General features: G+C 56.6%; 1 protein-coding gene across 1 annotated transcript in view; it reads left to right on the forward strand.

Annotated features, from left to right (window-relative positions):
- Positions 1-15,810, forward strand: part of LOC116954924 (fibrillin-2-like) — a 516,076-nt gene that overhangs the window by 12,635 nt on the left and 487,631 nt on the right. Inside the window, exon 2 of the mRNA XM_076052694.1 lies at positions 4,783-5,708. Within this exon, the coding sequence (XP_075908809.1) occupies positions 5,416-5,708 (293 nt within the window). The 5' untranslated portion in view covers positions 4,783-5,415. The remainder of the gene's footprint in view (positions 1-4,782; positions 5,709-15,810) is intronic.

The following is a 15,810-nucleotide window of genomic DNA, read 5'->3' on the forward strand; positions in this document are numbered from 1 at the left end:
CACCACGATAGAGGGGGGCAACGGGGGGGGGTGGTGTGAGTGACCAGCGGCGCGCCCGGCCGCCTTTGTCTCCCTTGTCGCCGTGATGAGACTCAGAATCCGGGTACTCATTTGAGGCCGAGTCGACCTAAGGGAGGGCCCAAAGCCGATTCGGATAGAATCGCCACCGCGGTGGTGATGGTGGTGATGGTGGTGGTGGTGATAGTGGTGGTGGTGGTGATGGTGGTGGTTGTGGTGGTGGTGGTGATGATGGTGGTTGTGGTGGTGGTGATGGTGATGGTTGTGGTGGTGGTGATGGTGGTGGTTGTGGTGGTGGTGATGGTGGTGGTTGTGGTGGTGGTGGTGGTGGTGGTGATGGTTGTGGTGGTGGTGGTGATGGTGGTGGTTGTGGTGGTGGTGATGGTGGTGGTTGTGGTGATGGTGGTGGTTGTGGTGGTGGTGGTGATGGTGGTGGTGATGGTGGTGATGGTGGTGATGGTGGTGGTGATGGTGGTGGTGATGGTGATGGTGGTGATGGTGGTGGCCGTGAGTGGGAATCGAACTCGGGGGGCCGGGTTCGGAGCGCAGCGTAGCGCGCTAACCGCTGCGCCACCGCTCTCTTCCATCACCACCACGACCACCCAGCAGCATCCACCCAGCAGCTCCACCACGAGCCCACCAGCTCCACCCACCAGCTCCACCCCACCCACCATCCACCACCCACCCAGCAGTTTCACCCACCATCCACTCATCCACCAGCTCCACCCACCAGCTCCATCCACCATCCCGCTCATCCACCAGCTCCACCCACCAGCTCCACCCACCAGCTCCACCCACCATCCACCACCCACCCACCATCCACCCATCCACCACCCACCCACCATCTACCACCCACCATCCACCCATCCACCAGCTCCACCCACCAGCTCCACCCACCATCCACCACCCACCCACCATCCACCACCCACCCACCATCCACCCATCCACCACCCACCCACCATCTACCACCCACCCACCATCCACCCATCCACCAGCTCCACCCACCAGCTCCACCCACCATGCACCACCCACCCACCATCCACCACCCACCCACCATCCACCCATCCACCACCCACCCACCATCTACCACCCACCCACCATCCACCCATCCACCAGCTCCACCCACCATCCACCACCCCACCCACCATCCACCACCCCACCCACCACCCACCCACCACTCCCCATCAGCACCGCCTCACTCACAGCGCGGGAGAGAGGGGGGGGGGCTAAGTGGGGCTCTGCGTCAGTTTTGGGCAAAAAAAAAATCTGCGCTTGGCTCTCTGCGCTGATGATGGCGTTTGGCTGTTTTTGGGGGGGCCAGGCAGGGGAAGGAGAGAGATGTGGAACACGGCGGGAGGGAGAGAGAGAGATGGAGAGAGAGACGAGAGAGAGATGGGGAGAGAGATGGGGAGAGATGGGGAGAGAGATGGGGAGGGAGATAGGAGAGATGGGGAGAGATGGGGAGAGAGATGGGGAGAGAGAGAGAGAGATGGGGAGAGAGAGAGAGATGGGGAGAGAGAGAGCTAGCAGACCAACACGATATAGGCTGTTGACGCTCGGAACGAAAATACGCTTGGAGTGGCTCAGTGGTGGTGCTGCCTCGTGGCGTGTGGGGGGCACCTCAGCCCCCCACCAACACCCCTCCTTTCAGTTTATGAAAGCAAATATAAGCAGGATTCCATTCCGTCTCCGCAAATACTTCTGTAATTCCCGAGTCTACCATCAGCCGCTCTCCACCCCCCCCCCCCCCCATCTCTCTCCCTCTCGGCTTTGCAGATGCCCAATAATAAAGGGCAACATTCCTTCCTTTTAAGCAAAATGAGTAAACAAACGACGGACCGGTTACGAGCTGCTGGGTCTCATCAGCAGTCGGGCGGCCCCTTGCGCTAATGCTTACCGGCTCGCCAGATGTTGTTGGAGCGAGCACTTCCATTTAAGCTGAGCACTGAGAGCATCTGTGTGTGGTGTAGCGGTCAGTGACACGGGTTCGATTCCCGCTCGCGACCACCGCCGCCGGTTGACGATTATCTGAACCGATACTGGGCCTCCCCTAGGTCGTCTCAGTCTCAAATGAGTACCTGGTGCGGTGTGTAGTAAACATCGCCACTGGGGAGACAAAGGCGGCGTTGGTAGCTGGCCAACCACCCCCTCGTGTGCCGTTCCGGCCTCGCTAACAGCACTTGCCCCAACAATCTATTGAGGCTATACGGGGAATCTTTGCCTTTTGTTTTGTGTTTGTGTACGGGGGAGTGGTCGTGTTGCGGTCAGCACGCTCCGCTACAAACCCTGGCGAACCGAGTTCGATTTCCAGTTTTGGGCCTTCCCCGGGTCGACTCAAATGAGTCCCCGGTGCGGTGTGTAAATACGACTGCGATTGTAGAGACAAAGGCGGCCGGGCGTGGTGTTGGCCACCTTGCGTGACAAGCCGGCCTTCATAGGTGCTGCTCACAAAACGGCACGTTCCCCAACAGTCTGTTACAGGCTACACGGGGGGATTTTTGTCTTTGTCGTTGTGGTGTGAGTCAGAACGGTGGAGTCTCATTTTTTCTCCAACCAATCATTCTCCACAGCGAACGCGCACAGCAGGTTTGGTTAGCGTCTGGTTTCAATGATAATAAAAGACCCACAGACTCGCATAGAGACCCACAGACTCACATAGAGACCCACAGACTCGGATAGAGACCCACAGACTCACATAGAGACCAACAGACACACAGAGACCAACAGACTCGCATAGAGACCAACAGACTCGCATAGAGACAAACAGACTCGCATAGAGACCAACAGACTCGCATAGAGACCAAAAGACTCGCATAGAGACAAACAGACTTGCATAGAGACCAAAAGACTCGCATAGAGACAAACAGACTCGCATAGAGACCCACAGACTCACATAGAGACCCACAGACTCGCATAGAGCCCACAGACTCACATAGAGACCCACAGACTCACAGAGAGACCCACAGACTCACAGAGACCAACAGACTCACATAGAGACCAACAGACTCGCATAGAGACGAACAGACTCGCATAGAGACCCACAGACTCGCATAGAGACCCACAGACTCGCATAGAGACCCACAGACTCGCATAGAGACCCACAGATTCGCATAGAGACCCACAGACTCGAATAGAGACCCACAGACTCGCATAGAGACCAACAGACTCACAGAGACCCATAGACTCACATAGAGACCCACAGACTCACATAGAGACTCATAGACTCGCATAGAGACCCACAGACTCACATAGACCCACAGACTCACATAGAGACCCACAGACTAACATAGAGACTCACAGACTCGCATAGAGACCCACAGACTCACATAGACCCACAGACTCGTGTAGAGACCCACAGACTCGCATAGAGACCCATAGACTCACATAGAGACCCACAGACTCACATAGAGACCCACAGACTCACATAGAGACCAACAGACTCACAGAGACCCATAGACTCACATAGTGACCCACAGACTCGCGTAGAGACCCACAGACTCGTGTAGAGACCCACACTCACATAGAGACCCACAGACTCACATAGAGACCCACAGACTCAGATAGAGACCCACAGACTCACATAGAGACCCACAGACTTACATAGAGACTCAGAGACTCGCATAGAGACCCGCAGACTCGCATAGAGACCCACAGACTCGCATAGAGACGAACAGACTCGCATAGAGACCCACAGACTCGCATAGAGACCCACAGACTCGCATAGAGACCCACAGACTCACAGAGACCCATAGACTCACAGAGACCCATAGACTCACATAGAGACCCACATAGAGACTCACAGACTCGCGTAGAGACCCACAGACTCGCATAGAGACCAACAGACTCACAGAGACCCATAGACTCACATCGAGACCCACAGACTCACATAGAGACTCACATATAGACTCACAGACTCAGATAGAGACCCACAGACTCAGATAGAGACCCACAGACTCAGATAGAGACCCATAGACTCACATAGAGACCCACAGACTCACATAGAGACCCACAGAATCACATAGAGACCCACAGACTCACGTAGAGACCCACAGACTCGCATAGAGACCCACAGACTCGCATAGAGACCAAAAGACTCACAGAGACCCATAGACTCACATAGATACCCACAGACTCACATAGAGACCCACAGACTCACGTAGAGACCCACAGACTCGCATAGAGACCCACAGACTCGCATAGAGACCAACAGACTCACAGAGACCCATAGACTCACATAGAGACCCACAGACTCGCATAGAGACCAACAGACTCACAGAGACCCATAGACTCGCGTAGAGACCCACAGACTCGTGTAGAGACCCACAGACTCGCATAGAGACCCACAGACTCACATAGAGACCCACAGACTCACATAGAGACCCACAGACTCAGATAGAGACCCACAGACTCACATAGAGACCCACAGACTCACAGTGACCCACAGATTCACAGAGACCCACAGACTTACATAGAGACCCACAGACTCGCATAGAGACCCACAGACTCACGTAGAAACCCACAGGCTCACATAGTGACCCACAAACTCACATAGAGACCCATAGACTCACATAGAGACCCACAGACTCGCACAGAGGCCCACAGATTCATGTAGAGACCCACAGACTCACGTAGAGATCCACAGACTCGCATGAAGACCCACAGACTCGCATAGGCCGAGTTATTCTCGACCGAAAATCTTCATGCCTTGTGTATTTTGTGTCGGTGTCTCCTGATTCTCCACCCTCTCCTCCTTCTCCCCCACAGCTCGCCCTCTCAACGCCTCCTCCCCATCCTCTTCCCCTTCTCCACCTGGCGGGCTTTTCCCACGGAGCGAACCCGACCGTGGACCGGTTCCAGGGGGATCGCCGTGGCAACGAACGAGTGCTTGGAGCGAGTGAGCGGGGCGGTGGTGGGTTACCTTACGAGCTGCGGAGGGAATAATCGACGGATTGCCGAAAGACCGCGAGGGGAAGGTGAAGCGAAGGGAGCTGAAGAGCGGACGAGGTGAGGATCGACCTCGGGGAGAAGTGAATGAGCGGAGGGAGCGGAGGGGCAGCCCAGGTGCACGGGCGAAGGAGCCGGCGAACGGAGGAGGGTGCACGCCAGGGGAGGGGGGGGGGGGGTGGGGCGAACGTGGGGACCAGCGGCCTCACGAATCGGCGAACGCGCCAGAAGCCGGGGCGGACGAGCGAAAACAAAAAACCGTGGAGTGAGCAAGCGAAGGAGCGAGCAGGCCGCGGAGTGAACGGTTGAACCGGCCCATCGAGAGGCCGCCCAACGACCCAAGGGACCACCAGGCCCTCCGGACCGACCGACCGACCGACCCCCTGCCGACACCCACGGGCCCCACCGAACCCTTCACCGGACGAGCAGACCGGCGTGAACGGTGGCCCCGTCATGGCGAGACGAGAGGGCGGCCGGCTCGGCGTTCCACCGCTGCTGCTGCTGCTGCTGCTGCTCACGTGGTCCTGCGTGGTGGCACCGCTCCTGGCACAGCGCGGCGGCTCGCGGGACGCAGCGGGAGCAGCGGCGGCGGCAGCAGCAGGCGGCGGCGGCGGCGGCGGCGGCGGCGGTGGTGGTGATGGCGACGGCGGCAGCAGCGGCCGGAACCGCGAAGACTCCGATCGGAGCCGAGAGTCGGCAGCGAGCAACCGGGTCCGGCGCAGAGGCAACCAGGACATGCTGAGAGGGTGAGCGAGCGCGAGAGCGAGAGCGAGCGTGAGTGTGAGCGCGAGCCGGCGACACGGAGCGGGAGGCTGCGGCCGGTCCGAGGCCGGCGCTCTCTCTCACTCTCTCTCTTCCCGCGGCGTCGTCGTCGTCGTCGTCGTCGCTTCCACGTTGATGGGCCTTCGACGACTTTTCGCGAGCGACGCAGCCGAATGTGAAGGTTGCGTCGCGCGGAATACGCGGGGACGCCGTCCCGGCAGCCGTCCCGGCAGCCGGCCCAGCAGCCGGCCCGGCAGCCGGCGTCGCCGCGGCCGCGATTGCGACGTCGCCGGCGCCACTCGGATTTGTGGGGGTCCCCTAAGAACCTAAAGCGGATGCTTTGGATCACCCGCAGCGTCCCTGAATCCTGCGCAGATTCTGGGATTGTTTTTTGTTTTATGTGGACGTCCGCGAACGCCTCCATTACCCCCCCCCCCGCCACGTGCGAGAGTTTGGACGTTTCAGCACCGCGGGATATGGTGCTGAACACGAACCCCAGGGTGACATGGTGGGTATGCGTGTAGGTGACGTGGTGGGTACGCGTGTAGGTGATGTGGTGAGTACGCGTGTAGTTGACGTGGTGAGTACGCGTGTAGGTGACGTGGTGAGTATACGTGCAGGTGACTTGGTGGGTACGTGTGTAGGTGACGTGGTGGGTACACGTGTAGGTGACGTGGTGAATACGTGTGTAGGTGACGTGGTGAGTACACGTGTAGGTGACGTGGTGAGTACGTGTGTAGGTGACATGGTGAGTACACGTGTAGGTGACGTGGTGAGTACGTGTGTAGGTGACGTGGTGAGTACACGTGTAGGTCACGTGGTGAGTACGTGTGTAGGTGACGTGGTGGGTACACGTGTAGGTCACGTGGTGTTTGTTGTCCTTCCCCCTCCACACCGTCGATTAGCGTGCCTGGCTACGTACGGCGCGAAAGAAGTTTAACACACGTACAACACACGTACAACACACGTACAACACACGTACAACACACGTACAACACACGTACAACACACGTACAACACACGTGGTGTGTAGAGCAGGAGCCGGGCGGCATTTGGTACATCACGTGTTACATCACGTGATCGTGGAGGTGTGGTGGTTGCTTGGGGAGGCATTGGTGGTGATGGTGGTGGTGATGGTGGTGATGGTGAGGTGGTGGTGACGCAGAGCAAACGACGACTTCACATTGAGGTGGTCAAGCCCATAACAACCGCGTCCAGAGCAAGCGGAGTCACGGTGGAGCATCGTCATCATCGTCGTCATCATCGTCATCATCGTCATCATCAGCATCGTCATCATCAACATCAACATCGCCGCCGCGATGTCTCCTCCTCGTATTTGTGGGTCGGGGCGTCGCGTCTTTTACGGTCTGCGCTGGATGATCATGGCCGCCACACCACTACTGCCGTAGAGTTTCTATCATTTCACTGGTGCATCGCCAGCTATCCGCTACTGTCGGAGAGTTTCTATCGTTCCACTGGTGCATCGCCAGCTATCCGCTACTGTCGGAGAGTTTCTATCGTTCCACTGGTGCATCGCCAGCTATCCGCTACTGCCGGAGAGTTTCTATCGTTCCACTGGTGCATCGCCAGCTATCCGCTACTGCCGGAGAGTTTCTATCGTTCCACTGGTGCATCGTCAGCTGTCCGCTACTGCCGGAGAGTTTCTATCGTTCCACTGGTGCATCGTCAGCTGTCCGCTACTGTCGGAGAGTTTCTATCGTTCCACTGGTGCATCGCCAGCTATCCGCTACTGCCGGAGAGTTTCTATCGTTCCACTGGTGCATCGCCAGCTGTCCGCCGCTGTCGGAGAGTTTCTATCGTTCCACTGGTGCATCGCCAGCTGTCCGCTACTGCCGGAGAGTTTCTATCGTTCCACTGGTGCATCGTCAGCTGTCCGCTACTGCCGTAGAGTTTCTATCGTTCCACTGGTGCATCGTCAGCTGTCCACTACTGTCGGAGAGTTTCTATCATTCCACTGGTTCATCGTCAGCTGTCTGCTACTGTCGGAGAGTTTCTATCGTTCCACTGGTGCATCGCCAGCTGTCCGCTACTGTCGGAGAGTTTCTATCGTTCCACTGGTGCATCGCCAGCTGTCCTTTGCTGCCGTAGAGTTTCTATCGTTCCACTGGTGCATCGCCAGCTGTCCGCCACTGTCGGAGAGTTTCTATCGTTCCACTGGTGCATCGCCAGCTGTCCCCTACTGCCGTAGAGTTTCTATCGTTCCACTGGTGCATCGTCAGCTGTCCGCTACTGCCGGAGAGTTTCTATCGTTCCACTGGTGCATCGTCAGCTGTCCGCTGCACCCGGAGAGTTTCTATCGTTCCACTGGTGCATCGTCAGCTGTCCGCTACTGCCGTGGTTCGCGCAAGCGGCTCAGGGTGGGCCACAAGCATCTCCCGTGGAAGTTCAAACCCCAGGGGGGTCGTCTTGCGTTGGCTCGTTCACAAAGTAGCTCATGTTCTGGGGCAGCAGCTCTCCTTGAAGTCATTCTCAGAAGTAGCTCCATGGTGTCCACTTCTGTGGGCCGTTGTCCGTGGCGGGGTTGTTGGGGACGTTGTGCCCCATACCCCGCGTTCATTTCTGGACGGATTCATCGGTGGTCTCGTGGCGACGATGGCATCATCCTGCACGTCACAGTCGGGATATCGTCATGTAAGTGTGCATGTGTGTATGTATGTGTATGTGTGTTTCTAACCGGCGTAGATGTTCCATGGACCCCCCCTAATGGAACATCGTCGCCGCTTAGAAACATTTAGGCTGGCCTGCCTACGATCCATCCTGGGTTTAACCTGCAGGCTGGATTGTGTGAGGAGCTCACAAATCCTTGAAAGATCTGTGCACGGTCCCATAGGTGAGCTCCTCCGGCAGGCAAGGTTGCGTTGGCTGGGTCATGTAGCCCGCATGCCCAGCCACCGCATGCCGAAACAGCTTTTGTTCGGCTGGATCGAGGGGGCTAAACGGGCGCGGCACGGGCTACAGAAGAGATGGAGTGATGTGGTACGGGAGGACGTGGAGCTGAGTGGACTTGCCGATGACTGGTACCAGCGGTGTCAAGATCGGCCTCTGTGGAGGAGGCTCGTGAAGGACGCTACTGGGCAGTTGGAGGCAGTCGCCCTCCAACAACAACGGAGGGCGGAGGAGCGACGCTCACAACAATGAGTGGAGCGCCGGGTGGCTAAAGCACAGCAGGTTGGCACAGTAGGGGGCACAGGTGGTGCATCAGCCAGTCATCTCAGTCATCTCAGGCAGTCGACCCGTGGCACCTGGGTCTGCCCCGTGACCTCCTGCCAGCGGGCGTTCGACACTTCACGTGGCCTCAAGGTGCACATGGCCTGGCACAAGCGTCGTGGTGACGTCGTCGCCACTTAGTGGCGAATGGCGGTTGTTGTTGTGTGTTGTGTGTAACTGAGTGTGACTTGTGTGTGTGTGTTGTGTGTGACTGTGTGTGTATGAGTGTGACTGTGTGTGTGACTATGTGTGAGTGTGTGACTGTGTGTGTGTGACTGAGTGTGACTGTGTCTGTGTGTGTGTGACTGTGTCTGTGTGTGTGTGACTGTGTCTGTGTGAGCGATAGTGTAGCGGTTAGCGTGCTGCGCTATGAACCTGGCGACCCGGGTTCGATTCCCGCTCACGGCCAACACCAATGACGATTATCTGAACCGGTCCCGGGCCTCCCCTAGGTCGACTCAGCCTCGAATGAGTACCTAGTGCGGTGGATAAAAACATTGCCACTGGGGAGACAAAGGCGGTCGGGCGTGGTGCTGGCCACCCACCCCCTCGTGTACCGTTCCGGCCTTCATAGGTGCTCGCTAACAGCACTTGCCCCTACAGTCTGTTAAGGCTATACGGGGGATCTTTGTGACTGTGTGACTGTGTGACTGTGTGAGACTGTGTGTGACTGTGTCTGTGTGAGTGTGTGACTGTGTGAGACTGTGTGAGACTGACCGTGTGTGTGTGTGACTGTGAGTGTGTGACTGTGTTGTGAGTGACTGTGTGTGTGTGTTGTGAGTGACTGTGTGTGACTGAGTGTGACTGTGTGTGTATGAGTGTGACTGTGTTGTGAGTGACTGTGTGTGACTGAGTGTGACTGTGTGTGTATGAGTGTGACTGTGTTGTGAGTGACTGTGTGTGTGTGTTGTGTGTGACTGAGTGTGACTGTGTGAGACTGTGTGTGACTGTGTGTGTGAGACTGTCTGTGTGTGACTGTGTCTGTGTGTGTGTGTCGTTATCGTTTGAACTGCCGCAGGCGTTGTGGGTATAAAAATCGCCGTAAAGTCGAATCAGAAGACTTTATTTATTTCTTCTTTAAAATACCGACACGCCACTTTACAAATTCAAAACAATAAAGTTGCCACTGCCGCCCGTGGCACGTGGCGACTCTAAATGGGAACTCACGAGAGGAAGTGGGGGAGGGGGGCTGGGGGGGGCTAGGGGGGGGCTAGGGGGGTAGGGGGGCTGGGGGGGGGGGCTAGGGGGGTAGGGGGGCAGACTGCCCTCACGTGAGTCGAGGCCTGCAAATTTACGACTTGGTCTCTGCCCTCTCCACCCTCCCCCTCACCCTCCCGTCATTACCCCTCCTCCCTACCTCCTCCCTACCCCCTCCCTACCTCCTCCCTACCTCCTCCCTACCCCCTCCCTACCCCCTCCCTACCCCCTCCCTACCCCCTCCCTACCCCCTCCCTACCCCCTCCCTACCCCCTCACTCACTCCCTCCCCCTGCCTCCCCATCGCCTTTTTGATCATCACTTCCTCTCTCCTCCTGCCTCTGTTATTCATCTCCTGACGCCACACACAGCTTCTCTCACTTTCTCTCTCACTCATTCACTCACTCTCTCACTCACTCATTCACTCACTCATTCACTCACTCATTTACTCATTCACTCTCTCACTCATTCACTCACTCTCTCACTCATTCACTCTCTCACTCATTCACTCTCTCACTCATTCACTCTCACTCACTCATTCACTCTCTCACTCATTCACTCTCTCACTCATTCACTCACTCATTCACTCACTCATTCACTCACTCATTCACTCTCACTCTCTCACTCACTCATTCACTCACTCTCACTCATTCACTCACTCATTCACTAACTCATTCACTCTCTCATTCACTGTCTCATTCACTCACTCTCTCACTCATTCACTCTCTCACTCATTCATTCACCGTCATTCACTCTCTCATTCACTTATTCACTCACTCATTCACTCTCTCATTCACTGTCATTCACTCTCTCATTCACTTATTCACTCACTCATTCACTCTCTCATTCACTCTCTCATTCACTCACTCACTCTCTCACTCATTCACTCTCTCACTCACTCATTCACTCTCACTCACTCATTCACTCTGTCATTCACTCTCTCACTCACTCATTCACTCTCTCACTCATTCCTCTCCTGCGTCCCTCCTTCACCTCTGCCCATCTCCTACCGTCACCCACGTTTTATTCACTCGCCTCTCCTGTTTCCCTGTATCACTCATTCCCCCTGCCTCTTGCCTGCCCTCCCTCCCCTCCCCTCTGCGATGTAATAAATACATCGACGTTGTCGTTTTCTCCTCCCGACTCGCTCGCTCGTTCATTCATTCCGAGCGTGTGAAGTGTCATTGCGGGCCAGATAGGAATCACCACACCCCTCACTCTCCCCCTCTCCCCCTCTATCTCTCCCTCCCTCCCTCACTCTCCCTCCCTCCTTCGGTGTAGTCGGCACTTCGCTTCGTTCATCATTTCGTGGGTTTTTTTGGTGTTTTGTAATGCTTTGCTTTATGTGCCCTGCCCCCCCCCCCCCCTTTCTTAAATGAAAGATTTAACAAAAGATTTCTCGGTCTGCTCTCCTTACCCCTTCCCTCTCTCTCTCTACCCCCTCTCTGCCCCCCCCCCTCTCAATCTACCCCCTCTCTTCCTACTCCATGTCGCTCCCGCTCTCTCTCTCGCTCTCCCTCTGGCTCTTTTTTTATAACTACGACAAGTGCTGCATCTGCAAGTAGCCCTTCCCACAGTCAAACGGCCTCCGACGGGTAGCTTAGATCTGCATGCAGAGCTCTCCGTCATCTGCCACCGAGCACACGGCCTCCTCCAGCGCCCACTGTTCCTTGAAGGCCGGCACAGCGTGGGTCAGCCGCGCGTGGCGGAACTCCGGCCACACCCCGGCTCCAACCAGAGCGCGGAAGATGCCCAGGCTGCTGGCCGGACGTTGCCCCTCCAGGGCCACCTTCCTCGCCCTGTGTATGGCGAGCTTGGCGTAGCCGAAGAGCATCGTTGACCAGCCCCTGAAGATGTTGGGGTCCATCGCCCTTCGGGTATCCAAAGATGAGGACCGTCGGGGAGAAGTGGAGGCTGAACCTTAGGAGGATGTTTCTCAGGACCTTGAACAGCGAGTCCAGGCTCTTGCACTCCATGTATCGGTGCGCCACCGTCCCCACTTTACCGCAGAACCGGCACTCCGGGGACATGTCGGTGTAGCGCGCCAGGAAGGCGTCGGTGGTGACGGTGCCGTGGGCGATGCTCCGGCTGAGGTCGCCGATGCGGTTGTACGTCGGGCTGGAGTAGAGTTGCCTCCAGCGAGGCCTCTCCGGAGAGACGCTGGACAGGGCTTTCCTCCAGGCATGGTCCTTGTGGCTCCTCAGGGTGTCCTGTTGGTGAAACCGGACCATGTAGGAGTAGAGCACCTTCCTCTTTACATTTGCGAAGGCCACCTCCGGCAGGTCTTCCAGCCGGCACAGGTTGTGATCCGCCTTCGTTTGTCGGCATTGGTGATGCAGTGGCACGATGGAGAGCTCCGGTGGAGGGGGACCGAGAGGGGCCTCGTCATCCCCAACGTCTCTCTCTCGTCCCACTTTCTCTCTCTCTCTCGCTTGCTCCCACTCTCTCTCTCTCACTTGCTCCCACTCTCTCACTTGCTCCCTCTCTCTCACTTGCTCCCTCTCTCTCTCGTCCCACTTTCTCTCTCACTTGCTCCCACTCTCTCTCTCACTTGCTCCCACTTCTCTCACTTGCTCCCACTCTCACTTGCTCCCACTCTCTCACTTGCTCCCTCTCTCTCACTTGCTCCCACTCTCTCTCACTTGCTCCCACTCTCTCACTTGCTCCCACTCTCTCGCTTGCTCCCACTTCTCTCTCTTCTCTCCACATTCTCATACTGTGTCAACCCATACGGTTTACCCCGTATTCTTGTGCAGGGGACTTGCGTTTCAGGTCCGTACGGTGCACAGCCGTTTCAATGTGGGCAACAACAACATGATTGTTATTTGTTTGCGTGTTCTCCCTTGTGATGGGACTTTGTAGGATTGAACGTTGAGGTGTATAAGGGCACGGTTGTGACCAATAAGGTCTCAATTGGTCTTTAAAAAGGTAGGAGGCACTGATAAGCGGTTGACAGGTTTGTGTTTTCATTCACCCTCTTTCTCTCTGTCTCTCTCTCTTTTTTTCTCTCTCTTTGATTTTTTTTTTACGATCAGAGGAAACAAGAAGATGGTCGGTGTAGTCAGCACTTTGCTTCGTTCATCATTTCGGGTTTTTTTAATGCTTTGCTTTATGTAACCCCCCCTCCCCTTTTTAAATGAAAGATTTAACGAAAGATTTCTCGCTCTGCTCTCCTTACCCCTTCCCTCTCTCTCTACCCCCTCTCTGCCCCCCCCTCTCTCTACCCCCTCTCTTCCTACTCCATGTCACTCTCGCTTACTCTCTCTCCCGCTGTCTTTTTTATAACTACGACAAGTGCTGCATCTGCACGCAGCCCTCCTCACAATCAAACGGCCTCCGACGGGTAGCTTACATCTGCATGCAGAGCTCTCTACCGTCATCTGCCACCGAGCACACGGCCTCCTCCAGCGCCCACTGCTCCTTGAAGGCCGGCACGGCGTGGGTCAGCCGCGCATGGCGGAACTCCGGCCACACCCTGGCTCCGACCAGAGTGTGGAAGATGCCCAGGCTGCTGGCCGGACATTGCCCCTCCAGGGCTACCTTCCTCGCCCTGTATATGACGAGCTTGGCGTAGCCGACGAGCACGTTGACCAGCCCCTGAAGATGTTGGGGTCCGTCGCCCTTCGGGTATCCAAAGATGAGGACCGTCGGGGAGAAGTGGAGGCTGAACCTTAGGAGGATGTTTCTCAGGACCTTGAACAGCGAGTCCAGGCTCTTGCACTCCACGTATTGGTGCGCCACCATCTCCACTTTACCGCAGAACCGGCACTCCGGGGACGTGTCGGTGAAGCGCGCCAGGGAGGCGTCGGTGGTGACGGTGCCGTGGGCGATGCTCCAGCTGAGGTCGCCGATGCGGTTGTACGTCGGGCTGGAGTAGAGTTGCCTCCAGCGAGGCCTCTCGGGAGAGATGCAGGGCAGGGCTCTCCTCCAGGCATGGTCCTTGTGGCTCCTCAGGGTGTCCTGTTGGTGGAACCGGACCATGTAGGAGTAGAGCACCTTCCTCTTTACATTTGCGAAGGCCACCTCCGGCAGGTCTTCCAGCCGGCACAGGTTGTGATCCACCTTCGTTTGTTGGCATTGGTGATGCAGTGGCATGACTGACTCTCTGTCTGTCTCTCTCTGTCTCTCTCTCTCTGTGTCTCTTTCTCTCTGTCTCTTTCTCTCTCTCTGTTTCTCTCTCTGTCTTCGGTTAATTGTCGCCGGTGAATTTGTGTTTCGTATCGAAATCGGCTCCAGCGCTGTTGCTGCTGACAGCAATAAAAGTGCTTTAAAAGTCAAAAGTCTCTCTCTGTCTGTCCGTCTCTCTGTCTGTCCGTCTCTCTGTCTGTCTCTCTCTGTTTCTATCTCTCTTGCTCTCCCTCTCTCTCCAACAAGCCCTCTGCGCCGGTGCATTCTGAACTCGACTTTGTTTTTGTAATCGAGGTCATCTCGTCGCGCGTGCCTTAACGACTCGGTGTCCGTGTCGTGCGCAGCACGTGCAGTGCCACGTGGGTTGTGACGTGCAGTGCCACGTGGGTTGTGACGCGCAATGCCACGTGGGTTGTGACGTGCCGTGCCACGTGGGTTGTGACGCGCAGTGCCACGTGGGTTGTGACGCGCAGTGCCACGTGGGTTGTGACGCGCAGTACCACGTGGGTTGTGACGCGCAGTGCCACGTGGGTTGTGACGCGCCGTGCCACGTGGGTTGTGACGCGCAGTGCCACGTGGGTTGTGACGTGCAGTGCCACGTGGGTTGTGACGCGCAGTGCCACGTGGGTTGTGACGTGCACGCGTGACGCTGTACTCTCGATGCGGCTCGGTAACGAATTCGTCTCTCGTGCGTTTGCTGCTGGCAGCAATAAACGTGGCTACAACTCTCAACTCTCCCTCTCTCTCTACCGCTCGCTCCCTCTCTTTCTCCCGCTCTCCTCTCGTCCCCTCTCTCTCTCTCGTTATCACTCTTTTTTTTACGATCTCTCTTACTCTTCTCTCACCGCCTATCTCTCTCCTCCTCTCTTGCCTGAACTCTCTCTCTTTTTTGTACGATCAGAGGTAACAAGAAGATGCTCGGTGTAGTCGGCACTTTGCTTCGTTCATCATTTCGGTTTTTTTGTTGTTCAATGCTTTGCTCTCTCTCTCTCTCTCCCCATCTCCCCTTCCACACTCTCACTCTCTCATTCTTTCTCTCCTACTTTCTAGCTCTCTCTCCTCCTCCTCCTCTCACACCCTCTCATTATCTCTCTCCCTCTCTCTTGCTCCCCCCCCCCCGGCCGCCGCTCTCTCCCTCTTGACATGTGGCACACATCCCCGGGGTTGTTGATGGCCCCGGCAGCTTCTGTTTTCACTTTGAAGCTTCACTGCGTGACGCTCGCAAATCTACAAGGGGAGTCCCCCACCCCCTGCTCCTCCTCGCATTAAACGGCACCCCCTGCGCCCCCACCCCCAATCCCCCTTCACCCCCCCTGCCCCCCCACCCCCTCCACCCCCTTCACCCCCCCTGCCCCCCACCCCCTCCACCCCCTTCACCCCCTTCACCTCACCCCACATGCACACAGACCGCCGCTCAGCCCTCCCTCTCCCCAAAATAAATAATAATGCTGATGATGCTGATGCTGATGATGCTGATGATGATGATCTGATGATGAGCTGATGATGAGCTGATGATGATCTAATGATGATCTGA

The sequence above is a fragment of the Petromyzon marinus genome, chromosome 57 (genome assembly GCF_048934315.1).
Source record: "Petromyzon marinus isolate PM22_M1 ecotype Great Lakes invasive population chromosome 57, UKy_Petmar_22M1.pri1.0, whole genome shotgun sequence".
Classification (NCBI taxonomy): Eukaryota; Metazoa; Chordata; class Hyperoartia; order Petromyzontiformes; family Petromyzontidae; genus Petromyzon; species Petromyzon marinus.